Source organism: Capricornis sumatraensis, chromosome 11, assembly GCF_032405125.1.
Source record: "Capricornis sumatraensis isolate serow.1 chromosome 11, serow.2, whole genome shotgun sequence".
NCBI classification, from domain to species: Eukaryota; Metazoa; Chordata; class Mammalia; order Artiodactyla; family Bovidae; genus Capricornis; species Capricornis sumatraensis.
In genome coordinates, this window is record NC_091079.1 from 84,970,954 (window position 1) to 84,982,503 (window position 11,550).

The 11,550-nt window shown below is 40.3% G+C and overlaps 2 protein-coding genes across 2 annotated transcripts in view; one reads left to right on the forward strand and one right to left on the reverse strand.

Annotated features, from left to right (window-relative positions):
• The window catches only part of POP1 (POP1 homolog, ribonuclease P/MRP subunit), a 34,657-nt gene extending 32,684 nt beyond the window's left edge, over positions 1–1,973 (reverse strand). The window contains exon 1 of the mRNA XM_068983859.1: positions 1,912–1,973. The gene's annotated coding sequence lies outside the window, so the exon portion shown is untranslated. The remainder of the gene's footprint in view (positions 1–1,911) is intronic.
• Positions 1,974–2,160: 187 nt separating this feature from the next.
• RIDA (reactive intermediate imine deaminase A homolog) lies at positions 2,161–11,036 on the forward strand. The gene is made up of 6 exons (XM_068983925.1): positions 2,161–2,312; positions 4,913–5,018; positions 6,651–6,705; positions 7,972–8,040; positions 9,142–9,197; positions 10,399–11,036. Exons 1-6 carry the CDS (start codon positions 2,248–2,250, stop codon positions 10,459–10,461), a joined length of 414 nt encoding a protein of 137 aa, XP_068840026.1. The 5' UTR covers positions 2,161–2,247; the 3' UTR covers positions 10,462–11,036.
• Positions 11,037–11,550: the final 514 nt, after the last annotated feature.

Sequence of the window (11,550 nt, forward strand, 5' to 3'; positions counted from 1 at the left end):
AGGAAAAGTCAATGAGAACATAAGATTTCATTAGACAGAACTTAGGGAAGAAAAGTATTCAAGAATCTGCTTCGTGACTTCAGGAATGAGGACTCTGGATAGCTAGAGTGGAAAGAGACAGCAAAGAGGACAAAACTGAGTAGGCAAGGCTTGGAGGCAAAAACTCTAAACCAATGTAAAAGCTCTGAAGGTTCTCGAGTCAGAGTTGGAAAGCCAAAACCCCACAGCATGTAGAGGTGTATGAGGTGGAAAAAAGACGATTCTCTTGTTTCAGAAGCAGGGGAGGACAGGGATTTTTGCCAGTCTTTTTCACTGCCACATCTCCAGGACCTAGCAGAGTGTCTTGCACAAAGCAGGGGCTCAATATATATATCTGTTGAATATACATGTACACGCATAAAATAAGAAGTGAAACATGCCTATAATGCATATTTTAACGTAAAAAATATTTAGCCAAGTACCACTGCTTCTGATACTGCATGACTGAATATCTGCCAAGGGAACAGCTCTGGGGCCATTTGCTGCACCGAGATCAATAATCTCCTACTTGAAATCAGATGCCAGTCACTAGGCTTCTGCAGAGACATCTTGTAAATCTCGAGGGGCTCTCCAGAGGAGGAAGCATGAGGGGGCAGGGAGGAGGTGAACAGTGCCAAGTCTTCTCAAGGTTCTCCAAATGACCCATCTTATTCCTTTAGAGAGTGCAAGCCCAGTCCTAGGAGAACCTCTGCCTGGTGGGGCAATGCAGAGAAATGACAAAGTGGGCTCAAGATCACAAGGGCTGAAGTGTAAACAGATAAAGCAGGGGGTCCCCAGAAAAACAACCAGGCAAGGCTTTCTTAGCATTAGAGAAGCCATTTCTTGCCTAAGCCATTTTGTGATCTAAGCCTGGCCACAAGGCTTGTCCCTGAACAGCATGGCTCAGTAATAATGATCTTAATGGACCTAAAAAAAACGATCTTAAGATCCCCTGCAGCAGGAAATGGCAGCCCATGAAGGATTTTTGCCTAGGAAATGCCATGGACAAAGGAGCCTGGTAGGCTACAGTCCATGGGGTCTCAAAGAGAGTCAGACACTGACTGAGCAACTGAAAGGCACCTAAAAAAACAACTATTATCAGGCAGGAGAAGTACCAATAATAAAAATCAGTTGTAAACTCCCATTTCTATTTCCATGACCAAGATTAGCCTGAAGCATTTTCTCCAGCTGTTTTGCAGAATTTGAACCCCCTCGGGCACTCAATCATCAGATCAACTGGGATGATGCTGCTGATCCCCTCCCCTCACCCCGTGGCTTCCACTAAAACTAGAACTCTGTTGACCTTTGCCACAAGTTTATGCTGAATTGCCTTCCGCTGGAGCCCCTTCATGAATATGCATGTATCCCTAGCTTAAAACCTGGAGAAGGAAATGGCAACCCACTCCAGTATTCTTGCCTGGAAAATCCCCACGGACGGAGGAGCCTGGCAGGCTACAGTCCAAGGGGTCGCAAAAGAGTCGGACACGACTCAAGCGACTTAACTTACTTTAGCTTAAAAGGTCCCGGATTTTCTGCTGGGGAGACACTGCTTTGGGAAAGATCCCCGGTATTCTACTCACTTTAAGCAAGTAATAAATCCCTCCTTCTGATCTTTGGTTTCATTGGGTGTTTTTGTTTCGTTTTTTTTTTTTTTCTTTTCTTTTTTTGGCTTGACACCCACCAAGACGTGACCCCAGTTCTCTGGTAAAAGTAGGAGGTGCCAAGCGGAAAGGGCCCCAGCGCTGGCAGCAAGGGAAGAAGAAGAGTAGGTTATAGTTGGGTGTGAGGACAATCCAAGAGGAGCCCGGCCAATATTGGGCCCTCGCAGGGGGCGGCCACACACTCTCTCCCACATTCGCGATCCCTGAGAGAGGCCAGCCCCTCACGACCTACCTGCCAGACGCCCGGTGGGAAGAAACCAGGACTCCCCACCCGAGTCCAGATGACAAGGTTCTGCCACAGTCACCGACGCGCCGGGAGCGGAAAGCGAACTGGAGCGCGCATGCGCCAGTGTGACCGCGGCCTCCACGTGGCCCGGAGTCGCACGGAGACTACAACTCCCAGAGGAGGCCGGGAGTCGCACGGAGACTACAACTCCCAGAATGCTGAGCGAACCCCCGGCGATGCTTTAAAGCAGAGATGCTGGCCTCGGCTGCTCAGGGGAAGCGCGAGCGAGAACCGTGTGGTGCGTAGTTGTTTCCGAAGGGCAGCAAAGGAAAAGGGTTAGCCATGTCGTCTTTGGTCAGAAGGATAATCAGCACCGCGAAAGCCCCCGCGGCCATTGGTCCCTACAGGTACAGGAGGGCTGTGGGAGCCGAGAAGGACTCGAGGCGTCTGGGGTCGCGACCCCGGTGCGGGCACTCGGGGCGTGGGGGGTGGGAGTTTGGGGCTTGGGCTGCTGCTGCTACTGCTAAGTCGCTTCAGTCGTGTCCGACTCTGTGCGTCCCCATAGATGGCAGCCGCTAGTCCGGGTCAGAGCTGCTGCGGGCCTCGGGGTTCACTGGGCAATCTACCTGGGGTTCACTGTGCCCACTGGGACTGAACCATAGCAGGCAACGCACCGAGAGACTCGGTACCAATTGTGTTATAAAATTACCACTTGTATTTAAAGTTATAAAGGAGAAAAGACATGAGGGGAGACGTCATGAAATAAAAGAGGAAAGTTAGGAGCATGTTGAACGAAATACGGAAGCAGGACATTAGAAATGAGAGTATCTTACTTTCTGAATAACTGTGAAATGGCGTAAAACAGATTTTACTTCTGAATTTAAAGTGGTTAAGGTTTCTTTATAAAAATTTTTTTAAACATTTAATGCCATTGAAATGTGTACTTTAAAATGGTTAAAATGGTAGATTTTAAGTTTGGAAACAATGGTGGGACATTTTGTCTAAGAGAGAATTAATTGCCTTTAAATACATGAACCGTGAACTTCCAGATGTTCAAGCTGGTTTTAGAAAAGGCAGAGGAACCAGAGATCAGGTTGCCAACATCTGCTGGATCATGGAAAAAGCAAGAGAGTTCCAGAAAAACATCTATTTCTGCTTTATTGACTGTGCCAAAGCCTTTGATTCTATGGATCACAATAAACTGTGGAAAATTCTGAAAGAGATGGGAATACCAGACCACCTGACCTGACCTGCCTCTTGAGAAACCTGTATGCAGGTCAGGAAGCAACAGTTAGAACTGGACATAGAACAACAGACTGGTTCCAAATAGGAAAAGGAGTACATCAAGGCTGTATATTGTCACCCTGCTTATTTAACTTATATGCAGAATACATCATGAGAAACGCTGGGCTGGAAGAAGCACAAGCTGAAATCAAGATTGCCCGGAGGAATATCAATAACCTCAGATATGCAGATGACACCACCCTTATGGCAGAAAGTGAAGAGGAACTAAAGAGCCTCTTGATGAAAGTGAAAGAGGAGAGTGAAAAAGTTGGCTTAAAGCTCAACATTCAGAAAACTAAGATCATGGCACCTTGTCCCATCACTTCATGGGAAATAGATGAGGAAACAGTGGAAACAGTGTCAGACTTTGTTTTTGGGGGCTCCAAAATCACTGCAGATGGTGATTGCAGCCATGAAATTAAAAGATGCTTACTCCTTGGAAGAAAAGTTCCACCCTAGATAGCATATTCAAAAGCAGAGACATTACTTTGTCAACAAAGGTCCATCTAGTCAAGGCTATGGTTTTTCCAGTGCTCACGTATGGATGTGAGAGTTGGACTATAAAGAAAGCTGAGCACTGAAGTGAACTGTGGTGTTGGGGAAGGCTCCTGAGTCCAGTTCCTTGGACTGCAAGGAGATCAGTCCTGGGTGTTCATTGGAAGGACTGATGTTGAAGCTGAAACTCTAATACTTTGGCCACCTCATGCAAAGAGTTGACTCATTGGAAAAGACCCTGATGCTGGAAGAGGTTGGGGGCAGGAAGAGAAGGGGACTACAGAGGATGCGATGACTGGATGGCATCACCAACTTGATGGACATGAGTTTGAGTGAATTCCGGGAGTTGGTGATGAACAGGGAGGCCTGGTGTGCTGCAGTTCGTGGGGTCGCAAAGAGTCAGACATGACTGAGCGACTGAACTGAACTGAAAGTTGATTTGTTTGGCTCTCTTTCAGGTCTCAGTGTAGCTTATGCTCTTCCCTGTGATCTTGTTACTAATTCTGATATTTAGTTTCCTCACTACAAAAATGATCAGTTCGGAAAGTAAGCCGTGTATCCTTCTGGACCCTTCAGCAATGATTAACCTTGTCTAGTTACTTATTTTCTTGAGTGCTTGGCAGTTCTTTCTTTTGTCAGTTATGGGATCTTAGTTCCCTGACCAGGAATTGAACCCAGCCGCTGGAGTGAAAGTGCCAAGTCCTAACTACTGGACCCAGAGAATTCCCTGTTTAGTGTTTAAGAAACTCCCAACTACTTTCCAAAGTGTGTGTACTATTTTGCATACCCACCAACAAAGTATGAAGATTCCATTTTCTCCACATCCTCATCCATACTTATTATCAGTCATGCCTTATTGTGTGTAATGGTATGGTAGAGTGGCTTTGGTTTGCATTACTCCTTCACTCTGTATGTCTTCTTTTATGAGGTGTCTGTTCAGATCATTTGCCCAATATTTTGCTGGGTTGTTTGTCTTTATATTATTGAATTATATGAGAGTTCTTTATATATTCTGAATACAAATATTTGCGTTTCACAAATATTTTCTCCCAGTTTGTGACTTAGGTTTCCATTTTCTTAAAGACTTTCAATAAGCAAAAGGTTTTAATTTCCATGAAGTCCAATTACAATTTTTTATTTTATATTTTGCACTTTTTGTATCTTAGCAAAGAAATCTCTTAGCATTGAGTTTTATATTTTACATATATTGGATTTTTGTTCTTTGCAGTCAGGCTGTGTTAGTCGACAGGACCATTTACATTTCAGGACAGCTAGGCATGGACCCTGCAAGTGGACAGCTTGTGCCAGGAGGGGTGACAGAAGAGGCTAAACAGGTGAGTCATTTTCCACATTTGAAGTTCCCTTTTCTACTTCTTTTTCATCATATTGAGGAATATTAAAAATCCATTTGGCTGATTTATTTTATAGAGATTATCAGATAGATGCTTTTTAAGTTATTGGTTGACTTATTGACGTAAAACAGTTTTACATCAATAGAAAGTTGGAAATGTGATGAATCATTTAACAACCTAAAAAAAAGATTTTACTTGCCAAGGTGACTTTAAACCTGAATTATTGGGTATTAATTAAATTTACTGTGGTAATCATTTCACAGTACATACATGTATTAAATCATCATGTTATTTACCTAAAATTAATGCAGTGTTATATCTCAAGTTATATTTCAGTGAAATGGGAAGGAAATTGAGAAAGCAATTGTGAATTGTGAAAACATCTTGCCAAGCAATTGTGAATTGTGAAAACATCTTGCCACTTCCACATGAGTTGGGAAATTTTTTGGGGCCAATGACTGCAAAAATAATCCACCACCACAGAAGTAAAAATCATTGTTTGTTAGAAAGAGAGAAATATCAAAGGTTACATGCAGTATGCAGTATGTTTTCTAAAAATATTAATAAGGATGGGGGTATAATTCTAATCCAATAAATAGAATTAAATTATCATTTAGTACATTCACTGAGTCATTTGTGATGTCCAAAGGTAGAAAATAACCTAAAATGTGCATCATGAGGAAGTAGCTAAAGAAATCCTGCGAGATTTGTACAGCTAAATTAATATGGAAATATCTTCCAGATAAATTGTTATATAATAAAACCAAGATACAGAACAGCTTGCACAATAAGCTACCGTGTGTATGTTTGTCTCTGTCTCTGCCTTTCTGTTTGTCTCTGTCTAAGGATATATACATTTATGCTGGTATAGGCATTGGCTATCTCTGGAAAGATATACAAGAAATTAGAAACAGTTTTCTAGTGGTTGCCTTTGATGAAGGAAACTCAGGAGGGAGAGTAAGAATGAAAGGCATCTTTTCACTGTATATGTTTTTTGTAGCTTTTGAATTTTTTGCCCTATCCATGTATAACCCATTTAGAAGATTAAATTTTTAAAAATCATCAACTACTATAATGTGACCAGTCAAAGTGGAAGAATGAATTGGAAAAACAATAAATTAAGGACAGAGTGAAAAACTAATGTTTTTCCAAAGGCTGAAGTGTCAAATACATACAAAATTTACTAATAATTGTTTTTTAAGACAAAGGAAACAACCTCTTTAAAAATATTGCTTCAAAGAAAACAGATTTTAATGCTTACTAGCTCATACTTTTCCTGAAAGTGATACAGAATTAGGAGCCCCAGTAGTTATTTCTGTTTTAGCTTAGTTGACATTGGCTGAGAATTTCACAATTCTAGCATTGAGGAAGAGACTTCAGTCTTTCTCCTCACAAAAAGAGACAGATTCTCACTATATTTCAGAAAGGTTCACTCCATCAAAGAAAGCCAAGAGGCAGTTTACTTGTATAGAGGTGGCTTAGGAAGAGTGAATTTCCTAGAAAAGGAAGATTTTTCTGCAACATAGGAAGTATTAGTAAAAGACGGTAAACTGAATTGAGTTAAATCTTCGATGTAACACTAGCGCCTAAGGGTTTTCTTGCCTTGGTTCACAGGCTCTGACAAACATAGGTGAAATTCTGAAAGCAGCAGGCTGTGACTTCACGAATGGTGAGCAACTTGAAATTATTTCACATTTCTGTTTGATATTTCTTTGGTAAAGAACACATGGCATCTAATAATATGTCCTGCCATATCTTTTGTTGTTTGAAGTTGGCTGAGTTTCAGTCCCATAGACACGATATCAATGAAAAATTAATCAGTAGTCGATCTAGAGCTATATACACAATATCAGTAAAAATAATCAGTGGTCAATCTAAGGAAAAAAATGGAACATTTTATTTGACCCAACCTGAGGCTGATACCTGGCAGACAGTCTTTCAGAAAGCTCTGAGGACTATTCTGAAGCGGTAAGGGGAGAGGCCAGCATATACATGACCTGGCACACATCTTGGCAGAAGGTTAGTGCTATTCGTGAGGAACAGATGGCTAAGTTAATGGTTTTAGTGCTAGGTATGGAAACATATGTAAAACTAGATTCATAATATTTTCTCCTGAAAATACCTATCTGGGGGCCGGTTCTGCCAATTTCCCTAGAGCACAAAGTGCCTTATCCTGATCTTCCTGAATTCCTTTCAGGATGTGTTGTAGGTCAGCGACCACAGTGGCTAATGACTTTATTCTTATAAAACTGAATGTTCTCTTTTGATCTTAATTTCAATCAAAGTTTGGGAGGTGTTTCATGACCAGTTTTTCCCACAGGGCTAAAAGTGCTCATTGCCAGGTCGGGCGAGGACTTTGTTGCTATGTCACTCAGTGTGCTGTTAGTGGACTAAAGCTCTGTTAATAGTAGCCAGAAGCCAGGAAACGATTCTGTCTTGTTGCTGCTTCCCATATCTAGAGTACAACTATTATAATCATCGATCTTGAAGACCTGCATTTTAGGTCAGTAATTTCAAGTCATCTAGTTATTTTTACTGGAGACTCGGTCACATTTGATAATGCAAGAAATAGAACAGGTGATGTAGCTTGCAAAATAGAACAGGTGATAGAGCTAGTGGCATGAATAAGCTCATAAGTAAGTTATGTTATGGTCTAGGGAGTTGCATGGCTAGCACCAGCGAAAGAAGAATTGAACTTTATGGTTGAACAGGTATTTCTGTTGTTGAAGAGGTCTGGCTAATGCTCTATGAAGACACCCAGTGCACACTAGAGGGGAGGCAGGAGAACTCAATGGGCAGAGAAAAGAAATTTTATGTTAACATTTTTCTTGTCTTGCCTTAAAATGTGAATTTTATTTCCTCACTACCATTTTTCTAAGTAATGTTTTAGATCAGACCAAATAACAAACCTAATGACAATGTATGTATCTCCTAGTGGTAAAAACAACGGTTTTGCTGGCTGACATAAATGACTTCAGTGCTGTCAATGATGTCTACAAACAATGTAAGTTATTTGGCTTTATTACTATTTTTCATTTTAAAGAGACGTGTATCTATTGGACTTCCCTGATGACCCAGCAGTAAAGAACCCACCTTACAGTGCAGGGGATGTGGGTTCAATCCCTGGTCCCAGAAGATTCCACATCCTGAAGGGCAGCTAAGGCCATGCACTGCAACTAAGACCCAACATAGCCAAATAAATAAACATTTTAAAAAGGTATATATTAATCTTAATATGTGTCCATTATAAATTAAGAAGGGCTTTTCTGGTGGCTCAGTGGTAAAGAATCCATGTACAAATGCAGGAGAGGTGGGTTTAATCTCTGGGTCGGTAAGATCCTCTGGAGAAGGAAATGGCAACCCACTCTAGTATTCTTGCCTGGGAAATCCCATGGACAGAGGAGCCTGGTGACCTACAGTCCATGGGGTCACAACTTAGCAACTAAACAACAACAATACATTAAGAATGTTGGGCGAGGTTAAAGAAATGGTCATAGATCCTGTCCTAATAGGTGATTAGAAACACGAAGTGTGTCCCCATGAAAAAGATCCAAGATATTTCTGTTGCATTCCCTAGAAAAACATACCGCAACCAGACAAATCCTTTTTCCTTAAGCTTAATTTTATTACATCCTTCTTAGGTTTTCTGTACTCTCTTAATCATTTTTCAACACATGACTGCATTTATTATTGCTGTGATGAGGTCTAGCTACGATCTGTCCTGCTCTCTCTGAACCATTAACTGGTTAGTTAAAATTTCTATGCCTTGGTTTCCTCATATCCTAAATGTGGATAACATCTTCTAAGGTTGGAATTTTTAATGAGTTAATACGGCATATAAGCATGCATGTTAGAACAGATTCTGCAGAGTGTATATTTTCATTTCTTTCCCAGAAAGCTAAGATATTTTTAAGAATATTAAATATTATGAGACTCATAGCAAAGTATTTTGTCAAACAAATGTGAATATGAGCTTCTTTTTTCCAATGTTGGCTTGTATCTAAGAACTGACATAGATCTGAATCACTTACCAGATTCTTAATCCTGCAGTGTTGAATTACAACATAGTATCTGCAAAAACTAAAATGAAATTGTTTTAAATTAGATTTCCAGAGTAGTTTCCCGGCGAGAGCTGCTTACCAGGTTGCTGCTTTGCCCAAAGTAAGTACACATTTGTCTTAAAAATTAAGAAAATTAAAAATGAAGGCCACAAGCTTCCCTGGTGACCTAGTAGTAAGAGTCCACTGGCCAGTGCAGGGGACATGCGTTCAGTCGCTGGTCTGGGAAGATCCTGCATGCCACAGGGCAGGTATACCCGTGTGCCAAAATGACTGAGCCCGCGTGCCTAGGTGCTGTGCTCCACAAGAGAAACCACCGCCGTGAGAAGCCCATGCACCGCAGCTAGAGAGCAGCCCATACTCGTCACTGCTAGAGAAAAGCCCTTGCAGCAGTGAAGACCCACTACAGCTAAAAACAATAAATCTTTAAAAAAAAAATCAAGGCCACACATGAATGTGAATACAACAGAATCATTTTACTTAAACTATGAGAAGTAAAACAGCCACTGTATTGTTTTACTGTTACTTAACGACTATAAATTGAGCCAGATCTGTGAGTTCTACAGTTAAAATTTTAATTTTCTATTGTATAATAAAATATCTAGGAAATCCCCTGGTGGTCCAGTGGTTGGGACTCTGCGCTTTCACTGCCAGGGGCCCAGGTTTGATCCTTGGTTGAGGAACTACAATCCAGCAAGCTGCATGGCGTGGCCAAAAACAACACTACGCTTCCCATTAGGAAAAATCATCTGAAAAACAGTGGCTCGTAGATTTCTTACCGTTCTTACTTTGGTTTTCTAATTGAACTAGAAGCACTTCCTGTGCCCCTTAGCAGCACGATATTTCTACCTAGAAAGAAGCCATTCTCATGGACTTCTACTGGAAATTTTGCACCACAGAAATTTAGCTTCTGTGAATAGTATTTTTGTTGTTTTGACTGTTACTTGGAATGATCAGTATCATCAAATTTATTAAGATACAGAATGAGATAGAAGGAGCTCTGAACTTGACGTAAGACATGGGTTTGAACCTCTGCCATTTGGCTTTGTGTTCTGGGATGGGTTAAACAACCTTTCTAAGCTTCAGTGTATCATCTGCACTGAGAGAACCCTGATAACAGAGCTGCGAGGGGAATCACATGAGCTAACATAAATGAACATTCTGGGCACGGTAGCCTAGCCTTTTCTTAGTGATTCTTGGTGAATGTGCCCCCTCCTTTCCTTCTTTGAAAAGTTTAATGTTAAAAATGCATATGTTTTCAGTAGACATTATGGTGCTCTCTTAATCTGTTATTTTCCCAACAGGTAGGCCGTGTTGAGATTGAAGCAATAGCTGTGCAAGGACCTCTGACGACAGCATCACTCTAAGTGGGCCAAGTGTTATTTAGTCTGGAAACTTAATAGTATTTTTAAACTAATGGCTTAATCCTTGTTGGAAAGTATAAGGTTGAAATATCTGAAAATATTATGGAAATACCATATAATAAGGGAAACGATATGAATTGAAGATTAATGATGAATCTAGTCACTAATATTACAGATTATACTTCTGTAACACTTGTATTGCTGGATGTGGGAAAACAGACATGCCTTACTGAGTTAACTCAGAAGAATAAAAGTTGAAGGAAATAACATGTAGGAAAGATGAGCTACTATGCCTGAAAAGTAAGAAAAAGCACACCTAATTCAACTAAACCCTATTAATTTAATGATGGGAAGTATTTTATTATGTCAGATATGTGATTTTTGCTTGAATAAAACTAAAGCATTTAAATTTGAATGGCAGAGATAAAGGAGAAGAAACTGGACCAAATTTTATATAGATAATATTTTTCTAGTGGAAATAAAATAGCATGCAGATTTTCCTTGGTGTGATTCCATTCACTGATTTTATTTTAACAGTTTAATGTATGCATTAAATTACATTACCTAAATAAAAGTGAGGAAACTATGACGTTTAAACTCCCAACTATTTTTTTTCTCAGTTTACTTCTGACTTTACATCTTTACACTGTTGTAAAGGCTCTGTGTAACCATTTCATGTTTGTTCTTTGAAGTCTTTTCACATAGAAACTACTACATGAATACCTCCTTGTTGTAGAATAAATTCCGACACAGAATTTTATAGATTTGAGAAGTTAAAAGTTCCCCTTTACTCACTGTCTATTGCACTTACCTCCCCAAAGCCCACCACTGCTGAGGATTCTGAGTGAGTAACCAGTAGATAGTTTTATATCCATTACATACTTGATCATCTAGTTTGGTTTTGACTTATTTATATAAATGGAGCTTTACTGTATATATTATTCTACAGATTGCTTTCTTCTTGTCTTGAAGGTTTTCCATATGGATACATATTGATCTACCTCATTTTTAAAGCTGTTGCAGACTCTTCTTTTGTGTAGATATACCATAGGTGATTTAACCGTTGCTCCAAACAATTCCATGTTAACAAAA